Source organism: Xyrauchen texanus, chromosome 1 (assembly GCF_025860055.1).
Source record: "Xyrauchen texanus isolate HMW12.3.18 chromosome 1, RBS_HiC_50CHRs, whole genome shotgun sequence".
In the NCBI taxonomy this organism is placed as follows: domain Eukaryota; kingdom Metazoa; phylum Chordata; class Actinopteri; order Cypriniformes; family Catostomidae; genus Xyrauchen; species Xyrauchen texanus.
In genome coordinates this window covers 56,196,664-56,220,482 of record NC_068276.1, presented here as the reverse complement: position 1 = coordinate 56,220,482, position 23,819 = coordinate 56,196,664, and the positions used below count along the sequence as shown (strand labels likewise).

Below are 23,819 nucleotides of genomic sequence, written 5' to 3'. Positions count from 1 at the left end.
GAATGGTGCATTGGGGTACTGCTTACTGGACAATATACACTGAATACTGCATGCTATTAATATTATATATATATATATATAGCATATGAAACAGTACACATTAGGTAAGGGATAAAGTACAGTGCAGTCAGCAAGGTCATCTGGTATTACCCTGAAGGGTTTATTTTGCTATAAAGAAGGGCAGACTGTAAGTTATGCTGTGTATTACAAAAAATACCAAATAAATAAAAACATGAACTTAAAATAAAAAATTCAAAACATGTATCTATGCCCTATCTGTTCTTTCTGTCTAATCACATACAGAATAGGAAATATCAAGCATAAAAGCTAAATATGACACCAACACACAGTGGATTGTGTGTTTTGAAAGAGGTATTTTTATATCTAATTTGCAACCCTGCAAATCTCTAATGAAAAAGACTTGTGAGGATGACATCTCTATTAATACTTCCCCTGTTTACTCTCTGTTCTCAGAGTTTCTGTCATCTTGCTATGTTGAGTTTTCCCACACTGAACTAGCTGTTGAAAATCAACACTACACATCTGAGAATCTGAGTCATTGTTCTCTGGGTGAAGCCAGCAGGAAATGGGAATATATGTAAAGTCACATTAATCAATTACGCTCTAGCAGTCCCAGCCTATCTCCGAGGACAGAGGAGTGAGCTGAGATGACTCTTTATCGTAGCAAACAGTAGTTATGCTCTATTCCTGACAAGAAAATGCCATCTGTTTCAACTCCCCTCCCACCTTCTTCGTCACAGAGGTGCCCCATCAGTAAAACCCTTATTCCCTTTGGATACAGAGCGTAAGAGCCCTCACACAATGCTGCTTGATGTCCTTCAGACCCTGGCCTATACAGCAAAAGGCACTTTCAATGAATGGTGTACAAAATAGGGCCTGAAACTTGAAATTTTTGTGAGTATTTAAACAATCTGCATTAACCTTCAGAAAATGTTGACTGTGAACCTTTGGAGGTCAAAACATATTATATAAGAGTTTTTATTTTCTATTCATTTTTCAAAAGGCATGCAATTTTCCAACCCTATTACAAAAATTTGGGACATGCCTAAATAGCTCTTTTTTTATATATATATATATATATACAGTATATATATACTTGGGGCACTTGGGGAAAATGTTGCATAGTGAGGATGTCTTTAAAAATAATGACATAAATAGTTTTCATTTATCTATTAACGTCATACAAAGTCCAGTAAACATAAAAAAAAGCTAAATCAATATTCAGTGTGACCACCTTTGCCTTTAAAACAGCAACAATTCTCCTAGGGACACCTGGACACAGTTTTTCTTGGTTGTTGGCAGATAAGATGTTCCAAGCTTCTTGGAGAATTTGCCACAGTTCTTCAATCTATTTAGGCTGTCTCAGTTGCTTCTGTCTCTTCTTGTAATCTCAGACTGACTCGAGTGTTCAGTGGGGGGGCTTTGTGGGGGCCATGACATCTGTTGCAGGGCTCCCTGTTCTTCTATCTATTCTATTTGCAAAAGAAATGTTTGGGAGTCTAAAATGTATATTTCCTATTGACACACTAAAGCTGAATATATAATCATAATGTTATTGTGAAGCATCTTATGTGCTTCACATAAGACTTTTGCACAGTACATACAGTATGTATGCAGGCACGTGCACACATAGACATCAAAAGGGGCTTGAGCACCTGCCCTTTTTATTCCTGGAGAGAAAGTGCCCTTTTTTCTGGGGTGCTTTTTTTTTTTCATTTTTGAAAAATAATATATATTCCTGTTTTGCGCACAGCTTCCCTGTCAAACAAATATATTTATTGAATAGTGTATCTAAATATCAGGTCAGGAGTTCTGAAGCGCTCCCTCTATCTCTCTCTCTCCCATGTTAGACAGGAAGGGCACAGGTAAATATGACATTTATTATGGGTTTATGTGAGGATTGCTTGAAGTTCACTTAAATTAAAAGCTGTTTTATTTTTTGAAGCCTAATAAATATTTAAAAAAAATTGAATACTAAGGATACCATGGTTTCTGTGTGAACTGATTATTTTGTAGACAAACAATTGCGTGAGTTTGAGGAAGATAAAATTAATTAACTTTTTAAATAAATTTTTTAAAAAGGAAGTCAGAGTTGTGTTAATATATATATACTTTTTTGTTTAAAAAAAGTAAAAAAATACGTAATTATGAGAAGTGCCCTTTTTTTCACTTGAGCCCCTGCCCCTCAAAATGTCTGTGCAAGAGCTGCATCAATGGCATATATTTATACTGTACTGTATATATATGTATACTTTGTATTTTCGGCATACACTGAATGGCAAGGCAAAGTTAGCTTGTGACGAATCAAAGGTCATCACAAGCTAACTTTGGCCTGCGGGCGCTTATTTAGGCATCTCTGGTGTATTTTATTCCTGGAGTGCACAACAAATAGCACCACAAACTCTCATTTTCCTTCATCCTTTATCTGAACTCCCTCCCCAAGGACAATATAACAAAGCGTATGCTACGAGTTTGCATAGCAAAGAGTGCATATTTGTTTTCTGATGCCGTAAATTGATCAATAAGAGTTTGATTTATTTTAATGAGGAAAGGGACTGCAAAGTGATTCATGAGCAGAATAGCAGATTACATTTAGAGTAATGTGAAGCTTCTGTTGTGAGAATATATTATGTTTGGAACAACGCTTAATAATATAATCAGGGGACAAAATCTGATGGTGTAATTAAAGTAGACGGGTGAATCCCATGAAGAAATGTCCCGGTCATATTTCACCTCAACATAAAAATAAATACAATAAAATTAAATAAATAATAATAATAATATAATGATAATAAAATAATAATCAAGCCTATTTTCCAAACCACACTGTAAAGAAATATCTGTCATATTTCACCCGAAAAGCATATAGTATGCCATTTTTATAATGTTTCCTACCCAAATTCTCATTACAGTAACATGAAAATATCTCACACTCACAAATACAGTCACAATGAACAATATACTTACAATTGTATTTCACAAATGTAATTTCTGATTATATTAGTGAGAGGGTGTGCGTGAAAATAATGAAGCATAAAAAATAAAAATGACATATCCTAAAAAATGTTTATTTTTCTTCATGCCAAAGTTAATTCCTCACCTCACAATGTTATGAGCCACATTGCCTAGTTTGCTTGTTATATATTGACTCGTCAAACCTCTGCATAACCTATTTATTTCTTATCTCTGCTACATTACACTTCACTTACATGCTCCACATAATGTCCTGTATTTTCCTTGTTTATGTCAGTTTGTGTGAAGGCATTTAAAAAAAAAGCTTAGTGTGTTTTATCACACTAGACGCTAATCTCCATTTATTTTAAGCTTTTAAAACTGACTGAGGACACAATGCATATCCTAAATTCGGATTATAAGCCATGTCCAAAGCCATTGTAAAATGCTGATAAAAGAACACCTGTGACCACACATTCGATATTAATGCGGCAGGTTGATATTTTGCTAAGCAACTGTCAGGCCACGTCCACTCTAATACGTTTTCAGTTGAAAAAGCATTGATTTGTCTACGTTTATGTCTCTCATCCGGCATTGGACATGATCTTGGACTAATGAATGTTGTACAACAGTTAATCATGTTCCTCTAATCTAATTGGACACTATCAATCTACTTGTATGTGTTCTATGTAGTGGGGCAGTGGTGGCTCAGTGGTTGAGGCTCAGGGTTACTGACCAGAAGGTTGGGGGTTCAAGCCCCAGCACACCAAGATGCCACTGTTGGGCCCTTGAGCAAGACACTTAACTCCAGGTTGTTCCAGGGGGATTGTCCCTGTAATAAGTGCACTGTAAATCGCTTTGGATAAACGCGTCTGCCAACTGCATAAATGTAAATGTTCTAGTTTGTGCATTACAGTAACTTTACCACACCCTCTTATTGCTCTTTTTTTGCCATTCTTTGCTCTCTGTAAATTTGAAAATGGTCTTGCCGTTTCTCTGTGTGACTTTGTGTATGTAATCAGCATGATTAACTTTCCATTTATCCATAAACCAGCAAAGGACAGTGAAAAAGTATGTCTCAGAGAAAACTGTGCATGCTTTCAGCGAAAAGCAATCAGTAGCCCATTATCAAGCATAAAAATCTTAAAAGCATATCATTCACTCTGGGAAAATTACTAGGGAGAAAAATGTAGTCCTACTCTCTCCTTCAGCTTGATCGATTATATTTTACCGTGCTTGGAGAGAGTGGTCAAAGCATTGAAAGTCAGGCTGTGCTGACTCACGTAGTGGAAAAATGGGGACAGTGAGTTACGCCCTCTAGTCTCTGGATGTTATTAATGGAGTTCAGACCCATATTATATTGTATACAGTGGTCCAAAAAAGTATTTGGCCACTTAAGCCATACTTGGAAGATCTTAGGGAGAAGGACGAGCTGCTGTTTTTCCACACCCTCCAATGAAAATTGTTGGAAGCCATACAATAGCGGTGTTTGAAGAACAGACTGAAGCCTGCCTCAAATAAGATGTGTGAATGTCACTGCATTAGACGACAAAATATCCAACCGATGCGCATCTGATTCTAAACTGTTTATCAAAACTTCAATCTGAGCCACTTTTGCAATTACTTGTTACCAACTGGTTCCAAAGTCATTTTTAGTGGATGTATAAAGTCAGTTCCCTTCAAGTTCACAGGTGTAGTATAGCACATTCACTATAGACATGTTCCACAAGCATTTAACACCCAGAAAGTGTCCACATTGTCTTCAATTTGAAAAGTATAATGTGGGGATGGGGGCATGGTCGTGTATCTGTCTGCGGGAGAGGGAGAATGGTAAGGCTCGTCACATGGGTATTATCATTAACACCTGTCTCTCGTTATAGTGATAGCAGAGGAAGACCTGAAAAGGCCGACAGACGTATCAGTCTGAAGAAAGTGAGAGAACAGAGAGAGACTGTTCCTGTGTGTGCGCGACAAGAATTACTGACTCATTTGTGTGTGATTACTTGGCCGCTGAGTGCCCTTTTGTTTAAGTTGTGCTGAAGAGTAATAAAAGACTCACGTTGACTGTTTCCGCTGCCTACTGACTCTGAAAATACGAACTCTGTTACATATATCTATTGCTTTATCATTTCAAACCCAACAAACTTTTCAGTGTTACATGTTTGGTTGTGTGAGTGGTGTTGGTGTAGTGAGCTAAAGCACATAACTGGTAATCTGGTAAGCAGAAGGTTGCTGGTTCGATCCCCACAGCCACCAAAATTGTGTCCTTGAGCAAGGCACTTAACTCCAGGTTGCTCCGGGGGGATTGTCCCTGTAATAAGTGCACTTTAAGTCGCTTTGGATAAAAGCGTCTGCCAAATACGTAAATGTTTGGCTTGAAAAATGTGTTATCTTTCTCTAAAAAAAACTTTATTTGGCTTGATTTTGTTATCTATTGCAATCGCATTTAAACATGCGAATACTTTTAAGAGTCCAAATACTGTGGGGCCACTGTATGACTATTACAGCCTGGTCTCATGAATATTTTGTGACCGTGGCAACATTTTTGCTAAACTAAATTACATGCCTTTTTACACGTTTGGCTCCAGTTTCCCAGTGAAATGTTCAGTAGGGGGCGCCAAAAGCGTGTGAAGTGGTGTGGTAATCAGACAAGTTTTTTAATGTGAATACTACATTTTAATGAGTAAAACGTACCACCCTAAGCTAAAACTTTAACCTAAACCTAACCAAAGATCATTTAAAATATATGAGAGGTAGACACAAAACAGAAATCCTTAGCCAACGCCTAAACCTAACCGATAGTGTCCAAATAAAAAAAAAAAGAAGAAATAAAAAGCACATTTTCTGAAGCAAAAACGTCATCGTGTCGCTTCTATAACACTCTCATCTCACGTGTGAGCTTGTGAGCTTGACTGGTCATAATCCAAAGTCCAATGCTCTACCAGGTGAGCTGCCACGGAAAATAATCACACTAAAATAAGTGTTTAAATGAAGGCGGAGTCTGTAATAAAACCGTTAAAATATATTGTTTTTTAAATGATGAATTAAAGTAAAAAGTTTCAATATCATAAAATAGCAGTGTGTTAGTAATAGTGCAAAAAAAGTGTTTGTAAAGCCATAATCAGCCATTGTACAGCACATCAAAGTCAGTTTTCTTAAATGTAGTTAATGTATATGAAGGTTTCTTCTATGAGACTAGTTTGCAGCATTAGCTTCCTTAAGTATTTATTAAGAATTTACATGCTGGGATAGAAGCACAAACATACAGTATATACATGCTAGCAAATAAACTGCTGGAAAATAAAGCAAACAAGGGCTGCACTGTGTCTGACACAGGTCACTGAATATTTGAGGTTTATTGAAAGAAATGTTGAATCACCCCCCTCAGTCAGAAGGGAATTTTACAGGGTTTTTACGAGTCTTGTGGAGGGTTGTGTGACCTGTTCATTAAAAACTAATCAACTGAATAATTTACTTAATTACAAATCCTACATTGACATTTTGTTCTATGTGATAATTGTATCTCTAGCACTGACACTCAAAATTAAAATGACATTATTTTTATTTCTGGCTATTTCAAGAGCCTCACAGTTAAAGTGACATTTTTTAAGTTACAAAATGTTCTGTATGGAAATAAAGACTGAAATATGCCATTTGCCTAATCATTTAGTTCCTGTGTTAGAGTCCCAATGAAATGGTTTCACGAATGGAGTTTTATTTCCTGTTTCTAAGCATGTCCTATTGAAGCATTATATTAAAGGGCTTGTTTTTTTTTAACCTATAAGCTTCAGTTTACATCAAAGCCAAGACCCATGATTCTCATTCTAGAGACCATTTTATTGGCCAACATGAGTGAGTCCAGTATGAGTCATCAATATTATTATTTATTTCAGCTAAAAGTGAATTTAGTTGTACACTAGCACATAAATGGTCTCTAAACAAACTCACATGTACAAAAAAACACTAAAATTACTTTCAAACCAAATTGTTTAACATTGGCCTCTCCCTGTGAATCAATAAAATATATTATTGAGAAAAAATGTCAAAGTGGGACGTGTAATTCAGTGAAATTACAAAATTGTCTTAGGGTCAAAGTATTTTTTCCAAGGCACTGTACACGATTGACTAAATTCTAGTAAAACTCCATCCATCCATCCACCCACCCATCCACCCATCCACCATCCATCCATCCATCCATCCACCCATCCACTATCCATCCATCCACCCACCCATCCATCCATCCATCCATCCACCATCCACCCATCTATCCATCCATCAATCCACCCATCCATCAATCCACCCATCCACCATCCATCCATCCACCCACCCATCCATCCACCCATCCACCATCCACCCACCCACCCACCCATCCATCCATTCACCCACCCATCCACCCATCCATCCATCAATCCACCCACCCATCTATCTATCCACCATCCATCCATCCACCCATCCATCCATCCATCCATCCACCCATCCACCATCCATCCATCCACCCATCCACCATCCATCCACCCACCCATTCATCCATCCATCCATCCATCCATCCATCCATCCATCCATCCACCCATCCACCAATCCACCTAAAGAAAAAAACAGAAGTCATGTACATGTAATTTGTGAGCTACCCCTCTTGAAAATACATAACAAAACAATTACAACCGAACAAAAGAAAGCATTTTGACAATGGACAAAGTGAATGGTGCCAGACTATCCTGCCAAGAATGGAGTCAATACAGACATTAATCCTTCAAGAGTGAATTCATTATCATCATTACCCTGTTCCCTGTACTGAATTATATTGTATCTCACCCTCACGCCCAGCTCCACGTTCTCTCCTCCGTAAATCTCCATGCCTTCATCCAGCAGTCCAATCTCTGCAAAATACTGCCGGTCCACCACAAAGCAGCCAATCAGGGCCGGGCTCCTAGAGAAACAAACACGTGATAGGTCGAAATCAATGGAATGCAAATAGACATTAAATCCATGAAAGACTTCAAAATGGACCATGTTTCCTTTTTAGTACACATTCTTGGTCTTACAGAGCATGATATAACAGTTGTCTGTCTGACTGCCTGTCTATCTGTCAGTCTGTCACCTGTCTGTCACCTGTCTGTCTGTCTATCTGTCACTCTTTTCTATCAATCTATCTATCAATCTATCTATCTATCTATCTATCTATCTATCTATCTATCTATCTATCTATCTATCTATCTATCTATCTATCTATCTGTCTGTCTGTCTGTCTGTCTGTCTGTCTGTCTGTCACTCTTTTCTTTCTATTCAATTAATTGGGGCTTTATTGGCATGAATGTAAACAATACAATATTGCCAAAGCTGTATAACTGAATGAAGTACCTGATTGGAGCAGTGCTGTTATTTATGTTCCACCAAGATTTTGGCGGGTTCAGATATCGACACCACAGTTCCCAATCAAAGCCCTGAGCGGAAAGCGGGTACTCCTCAATCTCAAATGTGTCGTATTTGATGTTGTCAAATGATGGAGATATAATCCTGGTTCTATCATCTTTGATCCTTTGGAGAATAGGCTCAGCCCTGTAAACATAATATAATAAAATCAGTTATTGCCCATTGAGCATGTTTTATTTAAAGGAATATTCCGGACTCAATACAAGTTAAGCTCAATTGACAGCATTTGTAGCATAATGTTGATTACCACAAAAATGTATTGCGACTCGTCCCTCCAAAAAAGCAAAAATCGTTAAAAAAAGTTACAGTGAGGCACTTATAGTGGAAGTGAATGGGGACAATTTTTGTACATTTACATTTATGCATTTGGCAGACGCTTATTACAGGGACAATCCCCCTGGAGCAACCTGGAGCTAAGGGCCTTGCTCAAGGGCCCAACAGTGGCATCTTGGTGGTGCTGGGGCTTGAACCCCCGACCTTCTGGTGAGTAACCCTGAGCCTCAACCACTGAGCCACCACTGCCCCATTATTGTAGGGTTTAAACAGAAATGTGACGCTTATAATTTTATAAAAGCACTTACATGAATTCTTCTGTTAAAACTCATGTATTATTTGAGCTGTAAAGTTGTTTAAATTGCAGTTTTTACAGTCATTTTAGGGTTTTAGGATTTGTTGACATTACATCCTCATGCAACGAAGTTGTAAAATTGACTAGAACTTTACACAGAAAAGATTAGTAAGTGATATTATCACACTAAAATCATGTTAACACACATATTGTTTATGTCTTGTGGATATACTATCGGAAAATTTTGTATTTTAAAGTTCAAAAATTGGCCCCCATTCACTTCCATTGTAAGTGCCTAACTCTAACTAAGATTTTGGCAATTTTAAAGAAATGGAGGGGCAAGTCAAAGTAAATTTTTGTGGTAATCAATACATATTCCTTTAAAACAACTTTCACACTATGATACCTCAAAGCTTAAGCAGCCTCAACTGAACAACGTTGGTGCTTTAAAATGTCTTCACTTTAACTGCTAGTGCACCCCCAATACTGTAAATTCAGAAGCACCTTCAGAGATTTTGATCTGCAACCGGGCCTGCTTTATCCTGAGCCTCATTAGCATAAAGACAGAAACATTCCACATGCAGTGCTTTCTTAATACAATGATACAATAACAAACAGAGCCTGTTCAGTCATTAATTATATTCTGGCTATGAAGCGCTAGGAATAGTTTTAATTTCACCCACCAGCCAGTGTTGAACTCGACGTGGGCGTCAAACAGGGCCACCACAGGGGCAGAGGCAGCTCTCCAGCCACTCACTCGCGAGCGGATCAGCCCCTCCTGCTTACTGTGTCGCACCATTTTAATGAAACCCGGCTGCCTGGAGTTGGTCTCCTTCACAAAGTCCTGTAATTTCTCCTTTAACTCATCTGGGAGGTAGAGAAAGAAACAGAGGTATAGACAAATGAAGGACTGTCCTCGTTATCCATGGTCACAGAAAACAGGATGTTGTTGTTTCTGTGTGTGTGTCAATATGGACTCCTGGGTCTGCCTATCCAATCCACTTTGTCAACAGAGAAGTATTGAACCAGGATGTAGAGCTGCATGAGATGCTCAAGTCAGACACCGCTGTGCAGTGTGAACTATACAACATTCATAAACTCCATTCATCACAACAGAGCTGGCATTCTTCAGCAGCTAAACAACATGAAAGATATATTCCCATTAATACACTGCCAGTCAAAAGTGTGGATGCACTTGGCTGAATCTATTTATCTCATGATGCTAAAGGCTTATGCATATATGATTTTTAAACAAATATAAATTGTGTATTTTAAATGTTGGACCTAATAGGAAAGGAAACGTTCTACTATGAAGAAGCTAAACTATAAGATCATTTTGATTTGTTTCACATTTTTTTGGTCACTTCCAAATTCCCATACCTCTATTACAACTAGTATTCCCATTCTATTTGTGTTATTTTATAGTCTTGATCACTTACTATCCTAAAATGTGAAAAACAGTAATGATAAACAATTAGTAGGTGTGTCCAAACTTTTGACCGGTATGCTAACCATCACTTTAACACTTACAATAGCTAAAACCTTAACACATCTGGCACCAAGTCGCAATAAAGGTGCATATCATAAATATATAATTCAAACTGAGAAGAAGCGTCATTAAGTTTTAATTTGGGTCCTCATGTGTTACGCTTCACTCTTAAATTGAAATCCTGTGATTTATTTTTAATTTTCATGTTTTGCTCCCTCACAGATGGGAGAAAGTATGGGAGAAAGGATGTGATCTTTAAGAGAAGTGGATGCTAATGTGAAAAGCATAAAGACATCACACAATTTTACATTCAATATAGGCCTACTGTAATGTATTCATCACTGTATGACTCAAATCTCTTTAGATCTTCCATGAAAGAAGCTGAATTTGCTTTAGTATATACGCACTTGTCATGTCATCATACATGAGGAAACCCATGTGGTATTATAGTAATGCCATGGCTTTTCAACATTGACTTATGATGAGACCATGGTATACTTTGAAGTACCTTGGAGTATTATTTACTGTAAATAACATGGAAAATTAATGTGGTAATCATTTATCATTTTGCACCATAGTATATACAGTATATCAATGTATCATGGAATTACCATCCAATCACTGTACCAAGGTAACATCCTAGTTCTTGTTTTTTGGAAGAGCTTGTAATTTACCTAATCAAAGCAATATATTATTGACTGCTAGGACCTTGAAGATGATTTTGTTTTATGTTTGCATGACGAATAAATGTTCTGTTAAAACAAATAAATGATCAAAGACATCAAAAAATGTCCCAGTGGCATACAAAGGTTTTGAAAAACCTGGTGACAGCACAATATACTGAAATGGCTCCTCAGCTGTTTAAGACCAAGAAAAAAATTTAAATGTCATTGCATGTCAGAGTTGTAGCCGCTTAGCACAACATGTTGACTTCTGGTGCTTTTGTGGGCAACACGAGTCGTTTCCTTTCTCCTCCAACATTTTCTGTCATTTCTCTATTGTGCCTATATACAAACAATGTGATCTCACAGGAGGTCGACAGGTTGTTTCCGATAATCTCGGCATCCTAGGATCGTCCACATTATGCCGACTCACTGACAGGAGATCAGTCTGTACAACAGGCCATGTCCATATATTCATGAGGTTGGTCCACCTTGACAACCCCACCTTCACCCACTTCCCCAACTGTTCGAGGGTCCTGTGGCCCAACATACATCTGATGAAGAGATGAACATGTTGTATAATATACCCTCCTTTTTTCAGATAAATTCTATGGACCCTGAAAGGAACATAAATTTGAAAGAATTATATTTCTGAGAAAACCCGATGATACTGTGTACAAAGTGTCCTTTACAGATCTATAGACAATCTACAGAACAATTCTAGTGTAGGTGTTGATTAAGTGAACTTATGGCCATACTGACCAATCACTGGGATTGATACCCTAGTTATTTTTCTCCATTCCCTTGGCACTAATGATCATGACACTGGGCACAGGCATAAGAGAAGGTACAGGTTACTTTTCTCCTGTCACAATGCAATTGACCTTGCCCTTGAATGGGATGTTGAGAATTGAGTTTCTCCTTGAGCGGGCCGAGTCATTTTTCGATCCCTGAGGTGGTGGAAATGCACAAGTGAACGTGAAGTGAATGTCTTTTTTAAAAGCGCCAGAAAATGGAGTCAAGATTTCGAATCCAGGGTATGCCGAGTGACTCCAGTCAGGTCTCCTAAGCAACCAAATTGGCCCAGTTGCTTGGGAGGGGAGAGTCACATGCGGTAACCTCCTAGTGGTCGTGATTAGCGGTTCTCACTCTAAATGGGGCGGGAGGTAAGTTGTGAGTGGATCGCGGAAAGTAGCATGAGCCTCCACATGCCGAGAGTCTCCGCGGTGTCATGTACAGCGAGCCATGTGATAAGATGCATGGATTGACTGTCACAGAATTGGAGGCAATTGAGACTTGTCCTCCGCCACACGGATTGAGGTGAGTAACCGCACCACCACGAGGACCTACTAAGTAGTGGGAATTGGGCATTCCAAATTGGGGAGAAAATGGGATTACATTTTTTTTATAAAAAGGCCCAGAATGTTGGAAATTAACAGCTTGTGGCTCTACAATTTGCTCCAATGCCTTTTCCCCTCCTACAAATATGAGTTTTATGATAGAGTAGAGCGACACTAAACAAAATCTATCTTCTGCAGGGCTATATGATGATGGAAATTCTCTAAAAGCTCTCAAAGACACCGAAAACTTTCTTCAAAGCATATTAGAGCAGAACTTTCATCTGTCTAAATAAATAATTAATACAGCTGAACAAATAACAAATGATTGGAAGAAATGGTGGTGACCTGTAACAGTTTATGATGAATTCTAATTTAAAAGAATATAACAGGTCCAATATCTCAGAGCTCATAACAAAATGTATCAATCTTTCTTCACCACTATCTCAAGTGCACATCTTTTTTCAGTCGATACAAAGCAATAAGCTTGACTGAATATTCCACTGCTAGTTGTAGAGTATAATATAAGGGAGACAGACAAAGAACTCTACACGCAGTGGTGGCTCAGCAGTTGAGGCTCTGGGTTACTGACCAGAAGGTCAGGGGTTCAAGCCCCAGCACTGCCAAGATGCCACTTTTGGGCCCTTGAACAAGGCGCTTGACCCTATCTGCTCCAGGGGTGCCATATCATGGCTGACCCTGCACGCTGACCTCAGCTTAGCTGGGATATGTGAAAACAAATACATTTTACTGTATAAATGCAAAAATGTGTAATCAAAATAAAGGCTTCTAACAACCATGCAATACTTATTATCCAAATTCATGAGAGTGCTAATTCTAAGTGCAATGTTCATGCCAGTGCAGGGCACAAGTGGGCGTGGGAGTGTATGCGCTATCTGTGCGTGTTTTGTATGTTAGCATCTATCAAGAAAAAAAGCTGCAGGAACATTCTTCAAACATCTTCTTTAAGCATATAAACTTGGAACAACATACATTATGACAGAAGTTTTATTTCTAGGTGAACTATTCTTTTAAGATCTTTAAAAGTGCTGTCATTTCCATCTGCCAATCTATGTGCATCTATTGTCTGGTCATATCTGAGGTTGCAAAATCATGTCAGCTGGGTGAGAGGTATATATAAACATCTCCATTTAATCCATCAAGCGGAAGACAACCTGTCCTCACTGTCAATCTCAGAAAGATTCAATGATTTATGAATCTTTGCTCAGGCTCTGTGTGGAAGCATAGGAAGCCTCCTGGATAACTGTCCTTATTTTCCCAGTTCAAAAAACAAGAATGATTTGATCTTTGTGTATGTCAATGCAGACTCTATGAGCTGGGACAGATACAACAGATAATGCACAGTTTATATATTCAAGATACCTGTCTTTCTACAGTATTTATAACACCAAATACAGGCTCATTTCAGTACACACACACACTGTCTTGTTGGAAGCTGTTTTCCAGCTCTCACGTATGTGCATGTATGCAAGAAGACGCGATTGAGGCTGATGTGTTTGATCAACATTCCTGTCTTGGTGAGATATTGGAAACTGTGTTGAGTTGGTCCATCCAGATGCAGTAAGTTCCAAATATTTAGATATAGATACCCTGAAAACAAAGAGTAATATATACAGATGTGCTCAGAGAATTTGCAAACTTTAAGTCATCAGCCAGGACATTTTATTTATTTATTTAAACAAAACAAAAACATTGCAATACGTCTGAATGCAATGCAAAAGGTGTAGATTCTTAATGCAATAGGAGGGTTAAAGCACCAGATGAATAAATTATATAAAACTGTCAATTGTACAGAATGTGCGTTGAAATACGGAAAGATGAAAGTGACAATATAGTGTTTTTTTATGGAGTTTAAAGCATGCAATTTCTAATCTTCGAGCGTATCTGAAGCTGAGAAAAATGTAAGTAGGACATTTTAGTTTAAGTTTAAGTAATATTTAAATATTTACTATATAAATGACATCTCACAGATTTTACTTTTATCATAAAGTGTATTATATTCCGATATTTCATTAAAGGATGGCCCATGTCTGGGCTAAGTCTCGAAAATCTTCTGACACTAGAATCGGCCCTGGTTTAGATGCAACATGAAGACAGTAAAATGACAAAATACTATTCCCATAATTAAATGGAAGTGCAACGTAGTGCAGCGTAGTTCTAGCGGGAAGACTAGCAGCTGTACATCATCACTTCATTAGCGGGGTAATTCCTAGCCAATCGCATGGAAGCCATTGCTTTATAAGTCTGCTCACAATCTATCACATTGCTGTTTCAGTGTGCTAAAACACAGGCAACCTCCGCCACCCCACCACCACCAGCTGAGCCCTGTCCCGCATGGGGGGTAGGCTCCTCGCCCCTGCCTCCTATCTCCGGCAGGTTATGACTGTTCCGGGAACAACTCCCTCGGACCGCCGGACGGGGCCTACGCCAAAGAGAGAGACATTACCTTCTGTTTTACATTTATCAAATAAATGGCATCTTAAACCTCACTCAAGCCTGCATGTCTTCCCGATAGAACAATATTTATTAACAATAAGGCATTAGGTTAAAAAAGGTAATCATTTGCAGGCCATCCTTAAAATAAATCCCAAAATAACTATATACAGTGGTGACATTGTAATACAGATGGTAATACTGTGGCACTTTTATATACAGGTTTCTACAACTGCAGGCACTTTAATTTCCCAGAGGTTAATTTAACATTTATTAAACACATTTAAGAAAAAAAATTAAACTTGTTTTAATTACACATTTAAAATGTGACAATCTAAACAAAGAGTGAAATAATCACACTATTTCAGTATTTATTGTACAGTATTATGATAGATTGATTGTCATTAATTATTATTTTTGAGGTGAAGTACATCAAGGTAAATATCACTTGTGGACAGAATATTTTTACTGTCCATAATTTCCAAACAAACTGCAATTGAGTAAAAACTTTAAATAGTGAAAATATAGTTTAACTGTATTATTTGTTTAATTACTTTATTCATTTATTTTAAATTATTTAATTTAAATAATAAACATTATTTTTTTTTATTTTAATGTTTTGGATGGATAAAATGCTAGCAAATAAAGCGATAAAAGCAATCTTAGCAAGACAAAGAAATCTGGTATTTTATTCCAAAAATGTTTCAAACATAATTTTCAAATCAGAAACAAAGATTTTTTAAATCTATATACTGTAACAGCACTGAGTGCTTACCATATTCATATATCATAATATTTATGATGATCTAACTACCCTACTGCACAATGAAAAAAAAAATATATATATGTATAAAATCATGTCATCATGTCCAAAAACATGGTAATGCTATGATACTTGTTTGTTAGACAAACTATAAACTATAACTATAAAATACAGTCTTGTTTAATTTCTATACTCTTGAAAGAGTGAATTTACAGTAGGTCTTCATCTCTGAAGATATGGAGGTTATTCATCATGGTCCACTGCAAATGTAGAGGAAATTTGCCAGCTTATTCTCAGCTTTTGAGGAGAGCGAGATCACATTTTCTTTGCTATGACCCTGAGGGCTGACAAATTGGCCGTTGGCCCCTCAGTTGACACACATTTTCATGTTGATTGGACACTTCACAACCCTCATCTTTGTATGTAAAAATAGAGCTGTCAGATCTGGATGATCCACTGTGGCAGCTGAAAGAGTGAACCGTAGCTCCTAAAAACTGTGCAATTAGAGAGGAGTTTTTGGGTCACTTTACCCTCTTTCTCCTCATCTCGGTCACAGTGTCTGCAACACTATAAGAAAGTGCAATCTGAACCTTAGCTGACTCTCACATTAGGGAATGATTTCCGAATTAGATATACTCACGACTGAAAGGACCTGGCATGCGCCACAGAGCTGATTGGATGACGACAGTTTGCGGCGATAAGATTACCAATTCTAGCCGTAATGATAAAGATAAATCTATCAACGGCAGCTGGCACAAGGCAGTGACATTATCAAAATGTCAAAGATGTGTTTTTATTTTTTAAGAAGAAAATTAAATGACAATCAACAGAACCTTTGTGGTAATTCACCTGAAGGGAAGAAAGGTTATCAAGTTGCTAGAAAAATTTTAAAAGCAAAATAAAAAAATAAAAGGTTATAAAGATGTTCTTTACAACATAGTAGACACAAGGAACCTTCTTATCAAGGACCATGTTTGCTAGGGATCTTGAGCTGGTAACATGGTTCTTTTGGAGATAAAAATTTTCTTGATGACACATTATAGGATTTTAAAGGAATAGTTCACTCAACAACACAAATTCTACCATTACTTAATCACATTTACATTTATGCATTTGGCAGACACGTTTATCCAAAGCGACTTAAGAGCACTTATTACAGTGAAAATCCCCCCGGAGCAACCTGGAGTTAAGTGCCTTGCTCAAGGACACAATGGTGGTGGCTGTGGGGATCGAACCAGCAACCTTCTGATTAACAGCCCTGTGCATTAGCCCACTACATCTAATCACGTTGTTCCTACCACATATGTGGTCATTGTTTAAGAATCTTCATGCAGCTCTAAAATGAGTAAAAGTACCACAGAAGTAGTCCATATGACTTGTGTGTTATATTTAGGGCCGTTTCTGAGCATATGGGGGCCCTAAGCAAAATCCTACTGTGAGCCCCCTACCTCCAGATCATTACATTTTCGTTAAATCTCGGGCCACAAGGGGACCCCCTATACCTGTCTAATTTAGCCATAACGGATGCCTGAGTCTTCTTCACAGCATTTAGGATTAAACAGTGTTGGGTGTAACGCGTTACAAAGTTTTCATGCACTCACAATCAGCTCTGGCTGGAGCAGAGAGGCACGCAAGGCTGGGCCAGCGACAAATCCTCCTCAAATATCCGAGCTCTACCCCATCCTCATGCACCTCCCTTGTGTGTCCCTCTACAGCTGCCGTGGGAAGAGAGGGGATCGGTTTCGGTTGTATATGGAAAACAGCGCTTGTTCCCATCACAAGGTGGAAACATTTGCAGAACAGCGTCTTGAAAAAGACATCCCTAAGCAAATGGCTTTTTAAGTTGTTTATGTACTGTCCACAATTAAACACAAACACAATACTATAGCGTAACAGATGTGCAGGAGATGAAGGATGCTCATTTCATCCAAGCACAAGCAGGGAGATAATCCACTAGATGTAAATTTGTTTAAAGACACACATGCTGCACATGTACACACACAAACAGACATACATGCACACAGACACGCATGATGCAACACACAAGCAAATCTGTATATGCATACCGAAAAGAAACAACAAGCATTCAAATACACAATGGTTTGACTATCAAAGCTGTCTGCAAATGGGTTTTCAGAAATGTTTTCAGTTCATTAGTGTTTTTTCTGTCTTTCACACCAACACAGACACAGGTAAACAAGCTTACTGTACACATACATGCCACACACACACACATACCTGAAGATACTACCACAGCATATCTGAGATAAGAAAGTTAAGTTGTATTTTTAGAAATGCATTGGATCTCTTTAGCCAAGTTGCTGTCTTTGTCATATTGTTGTAATTTGGTTAATATTTCAGTCAATATTAAAGTACTAAAAGAGCTATTAGTGTCACATTTTGTTTGTTTTTTCACAGGTTTGATCGGTTTAAAAAGTAACTTCAAAGTAAAGCAATTAGTAATTGTGGCAGGGCGGAGGGTGGGGCCGGGTCGTGATCATACACACCCGGTCCCGTATTAGGCTAATCAAGCCTCTGAGGTTTAAAGGTCGACTGCAGGGGATCGTGCGGGAGAGAGAGATCGTTAGCGGACATGTCCGTCATGTGTGTGTTTATGTTGTCTTTTAAGTTGATCATTAAAACTATTATTTATATTGTAAAGCCGGTTCCCGCCTCCTCCTTTCCATTGATCCCTTTACACTGGTGCCGAAGCCCGGGAAGGAGGAGGGATACGGCGTAGTAGAGTTCTCCCACTATCGTCCACCCCAACGGAGCAGCCGCGGCCATCTGCCGAGGGACGAGGAGCCCAGCCGCCTGAAAGAGGACGATGGCCGCCGACCACGCGTGGAGAAGGGGCTCCTAACCGACCGCCGGGAGCGGTCAGGGCCGCTGCCAGGGGCGCAGGAGTTCCCTACCGGCCGCTGAAACGCGGCGGGGTTTAAGACCACCGAGCAGGGAGGGGCTCACTGGCGACCGCCTGGAGCGAGAGAACCGCTGCCAGGGGCGAGGGAGACCTCTTCTGTTCCCCGAGAACGCGGCGGGGCGTTCCGTCCGCCAGGGGCTGGAGGACTGCCTCTGATCCGCCTAGAGAGGCGCGGCTGTCGTCCGATAGAGGGTGGAGGAGTGGCCGAGGAACAAGCTGCGGCGTATCGGAGAACTGCAGAGTAAGAGTTTTTTTTTTCTTTTCCTCTCTCTCTCTCACTGCCGCTCCGCATTGGCCTTTTCCCTCTTTTAAATTTTACAGTTTTTGGGGGGTACTACACTGTTACAGGAAGTACCCCCCATTTTAATTATTTCTGTTTCCCTCCCCTTGTCCCCTCCCTCGTCCAAGTAGATGGGGATGACCTGCCGGCAAACAGCACAGAAGGCGCGCCCTCCCCCAGGGAAAGGGGGGGGGGGGTGTACGTCAGGCTGGGGAGCCCCCGGCCTGAGAGAACGAGGGAGGAATGTGGCAGGGCGGAGGGCGGGGCAGGGTCGTGATCATACACACCCGGTCCCGTATTAGGCTAATCAAGCCTCTGAGGTTTAAAGGTCGACTGCAGGGGATCGTGCGGGAGAGAGAGATCGTTAGTGGACATGTCCGTCATGTGTGTGTTTATGTTGTCTTTTATGTTGATCATTAAAACTATTATTTATATTGTAAAGCCGGTTCTCGCCTCCTCCTTTCCATTGATCCCTTTACAGTAATCTAATTACTTTCCAAATGAAGTAATTAGTAATCTAATTACAATTTTCTAAAAGTAATTAGTAATCAGTAGTGGACTGCATATTTGAAAGTAACTTACCCAACACTGGTAAAGTACTACTAAAGTATTAGTATTTTTATTTCTTGCTTTGTGGTGTCTCGGGGGGCCCTAAGCGACCGCATATCCCGCTTATATTGAGAAGCCAATAGATGGCTTTGTGTGGGGGACAGATCATCTTATCCTCACACAAATGGTCCATTCAAGTTAAGCCAAAATGATCATATACACGAGTTGAGCGCACATGAACACCACCATCTGTAGAGGTGTTAACCACCATGTAAATTGAGTCATCAACGGGCTGAAAAATATAGAGTTATAATATTTGGAACCATATTTCCCCACCCTAGTTGGATGACAAAACACTTAAATGGGGGTCTACACTATGCTTTCTATTTACAACCTGCAGACAAAACCTTTAAATGCAACAATAATCCAGAACATGAGTCACATAGTGTTAGGGAAACAGTCATGCATTACTTCTGTCTCAGGTTTAATCTTTCTGGGGCAAATATTTCTCCCTTTTATGGCTGATTAGTATTCTTTCACCAATCACTTTAATCCAATGAGTGCAGCTGCTAATTAAGCACATTGAAGGCCGAGATTAAAGAAAGAATGTTAAGAAGCCATACTGGGGTAATTATTAACACTATAAACCCCACACTGAATGGCAGCTACAGTCCAACGAGAGAGAGGACAAAAAAAGAGAAATGCATGTGTTGTTCGATTTTCATTGCTGGTACAATAGTTACAGCAATAGAACAGGATAATAGGGTTTCAGAAGTAAAATGTAATTCATTTTGTATTTCAAATGTTATTTTTCATTTTAAACCTTTCAAGACAGACCTACCATGAGTTCTGAGGTTGTTAAGTTATGATATGTTGTAAATAATATTCATTTTAAAAAAGCAGAATTCTATGTGCAGACCTACAGTTCATTGGAACACAAATTGAGACATTTGGCAGAATGTTAAGACCCAACAGCTTCAGTCACAATTTACTTTTATTATACAGGAAAAATGCAATGAAAGTGAATGGTGAATGAGGCTAACAGTGTTACATGGAAAAAAAGTCATACTGGCATTTTGCACTGATTATCAACCTACCATTATTGCTGTTGTCATCTACCAGTACAATCTCTTTGAGCAGGTGTCGAGGGGTTCGGTTCATGGCTGAATGGATGGAACGCAGAATTACAGAGAGCGCCTCATTCACGAAGATGAACACTATACTGACCTGCGGCAGGTTGGACGGGTAAGAAATGTTTTTGCACCTGCAGAAACAGATGGGGGGAATAAGGAGCACAAATGTTAATGTGTGGAAATATTGGGGACCCTTTTGCAAATATGAGGGCCTTCTACAATGACAAGGTAATGTTTTTGATGTTTTTGGCAGCCTGGAGTTTATAACAAGTGGGCTTTTCAAGGCTCTCACACGCAGGTACTCATTCTGATTTCATTCCACTGAGAGAGAACAGAACAGATGTGATCAAATGTGAAGAAGTTCTTTATGTTGCTGCCAGCAAGACTGTAATTGCAGGCTATGGAGTACTTATGTTTTTCACACACACACCTCTTTCAGAGCTTGTCAAAATAGAGTTGTTTGGTATAAACTGTATATTGTCATGAGTTCAATCCCTACAAGTCTATATAAAATTTGAAAAAAGGGAAAAAAATCTAATGTTCTGGACCCTTTAATTTAACGTATAGTGCACGCACATCACAATGAACAGGATCCACTAACAAAAATGTACCATGGTATTTTGGACATGGTACCATGGTTACAGTACATTACATTACAGGTCATATAAAGTCTCAAGGCTTGATTAGTAGATCACTTGATAGCTAGAAGGAACACTCACCCCTCAGGTCTGTAGTCTGGAATGGGTCTATCCATGGAGAGGCGGTCACTGAGGTACCCATTGTAGCCGTAATACTGAAACATTTTGAGGGCCACTCTGCGGCTCTCGGGCCCCAGATCCTGGCCCCAGTGGTTGAACAAGGACGAGTCGGAAAAAGATTGATCTGCCTGATTATCATCTCCTTTCAGCGGGGACTCTGTAAGGGTCAAACAGAGAGTCATTTGTTGTTATTCCCCTGATAATGAAACATGTCAGAGAACAGAGGTTACTTAAAGGATAGAGACAGTGATTGATAACATGCCTGCTTAAACTATCCATTTATCATCCAGCAAGAGTGTTCAAATTTAAACATCACTGCTTTATATTTATAGCTTCTTGACATATAAGGTGATATTTATAAAGTGTCAATCTACTGAAAAACTAACCATACCATTCCCAAGAGGGAAGAAGACAAAGAGGACAAAACTGATGTGTGAAGTCAAAAAGTGCTGTTGTAGAACAGTGATTTACATTTTAGAGGCATTTAAAGCAATAACAAGTTTCCATAAAAAGTTAACCATACAACTCAAGTGGTTTAATCCATGTCTTCTAAAGTGATACGATCACTGTGGTTGATAAACCAAAACGTAAGTCCTTATTCACTAGAAATCTTGACATCAACAATCTTGATGCATTCGTGAGAGAAGCTTGTTTATATTCAGTGAATATGGACTCTGTTTTCAAACAAAGGGATCACATTGCTTCAGAAGACATGGATTAAATGACTTGAGTCATATGGATTCAACTTATGCTGTCTTTGTGTCCTTTATTGAGCTTGACATTTTGGACCCCACTGATTGTTTGTGTTCTGTGAAAGAATAGAGTCATATGGGTTTGAGATGGCATGAGAGTGAATAAATGATGAAAGAATGATCCTTTTTGGATGAACTACCTCTTAAATATTCTACACTCTTAAAAATAAAGGTTTCTTATCAGCACGCATGGTTCCATGAAGAACCTTTAACATACATGGAACTGTCTGTAACGGTGCTGGTAATGACGATGAAGACGATGACGTGAAGATGAACCCAAGTGCAGTTTATTTAAAATTGTGATAAATCCAGGAACCAAAAACAAAACAAAAATATGGGCTGGGCTTGACTAGACTTATAAAACATGGGCTGGGCCGGGCCTGGCCAGGCCAAACAGAGTTACATAAACTCCTCCACATTCAATACATAATTTTGTTTTATCTCGTTTGGACTATTGTAATTCACTATATTACCCCAATCCTCCATGTCACGGCTTCAGATGGTCCAAAATGCCGCAGCCAGGTTTTTAACTGGGGTTCGTAGACGAGAACACATTACTCCAATATTATTGTCTCTAAATTGGTTGCCAGTGTGTTATAGAGTTGAATTTTAAAATTTGCAGCTAGTTTTTAAGGCTTTGACTGGTCTGGCACCATCCTATCTGTCAGATCTTGTAAATGTGAAAAAGTCAACAAGATGCTTGCGATCCTCAGACAGCATTATACTGTCATATCCAAGATCAAGATTGAAGTTGCGAGGGGATCGTGCGTTTTCAGTGGCCGGTCCTAGGATATGGAACAGTCTTCCTTTATCTGTGAGGTCTGCAACGCTGGACATTAATTTAAATCTAAGCTACAGTCTTATCTTTTTACTCTTGCATTTCATTTATAACTTTGGTTTCTCTAAACCCTAACCTAGTGTTTTATTGTCTGTTATTACTGTATTGTGTGTGGTTTGTTTTATACTTCTTTATTTGTACAGCACAGTGGTCAACTTCTGTTGTGTTTATTTGTGCTTTATAAATAAATAAATGAAAAATGAAATGAAATACTAGACAAAGGACAATGGTAAACATGAGGGCTTAAATACATGACATGGGGGAACATAAACCAATGATCAAGCAGAACACTAAACAAGATAACAAGACAATTAATCTAAACCAATGACAAACTAGAACTGATAACAACCTAATGAAACAATAAACCAATGAAAACAAGACAAATGAACATGGAGGGAAAACAGAACATCACAAGACTTGGGAATCAGGAACTAAACTTTTCAAAATAAAAGACATGGAATCAAAACATGAACAAAAACACATCTAAACATGACACCTTCCCATTGCAAAAGTTTATTTGCAGTGGAAAATATTCTTTAGACTAAAAGAAGGTTCTTCAAAATTGTTCTTTTAAGAACCTTTCACTGAAAAGGAACCAAAAATTGTTCTTGTACACTTTTATGTTCATAAAATAACCTTTTCATGAGTAGGGTCTAAATTCTCCTGCAGTACCCCCTAGAGTGAGTTATTTCCGCACGTGACACTGCACAGCAGGTAGAGGGGGGCAGAGTGTAGATGAGTATTTTTTATTTACATTTGTCATTTCTTGTCATTTAAAAAAATTAAATACTGTAGTAAACAAGTGAACAAATGGGCTATGTCTTCTGTGCTTTATTTTATTTTTGTTTATATATATAAAAAATAAATGAACAAATAATATCAGCAGTCCGGTTGACATTGTGTGTGTGTG

At 38.7% G+C, this 23,819-nt stretch overlaps 1 protein-coding gene across 1 annotated transcript in view; it reads right to left on the bottom strand.

Moving 5' to 3' along the window:
- Nucleotides 1-23,819, bottom strand: part of galnt18b (UDP-N-acetyl-alpha-D-galactosamine:polypeptide N-acetylgalactosaminyltransferase 18b) — a 108,680-nt gene that overhangs the window by 39,064 nt on the left and 45,797 nt on the right. Inside the window, exons 2-6 of the mRNA XM_052141864.1 lie at nucleotides 21,281-21,476; nucleotides 20,526-20,692; nucleotides 9,655-9,838; nucleotides 8,332-8,529; nucleotides 7,786-7,900 (exon numbers count right to left, since the gene is read on the bottom strand). Of these exons, the coding sequence (XP_051997824.1) occupies nucleotides 7,786-7,900; nucleotides 8,332-8,529; nucleotides 9,655-9,838; nucleotides 20,526-20,692; nucleotides 21,281-21,476 (860 nt within the window). The remainder of the gene's footprint in view (nucleotides 1-7,785; nucleotides 7,901-8,331; nucleotides 8,530-9,654; nucleotides 9,839-20,525; nucleotides 20,693-21,280; nucleotides 21,477-23,819) is intronic.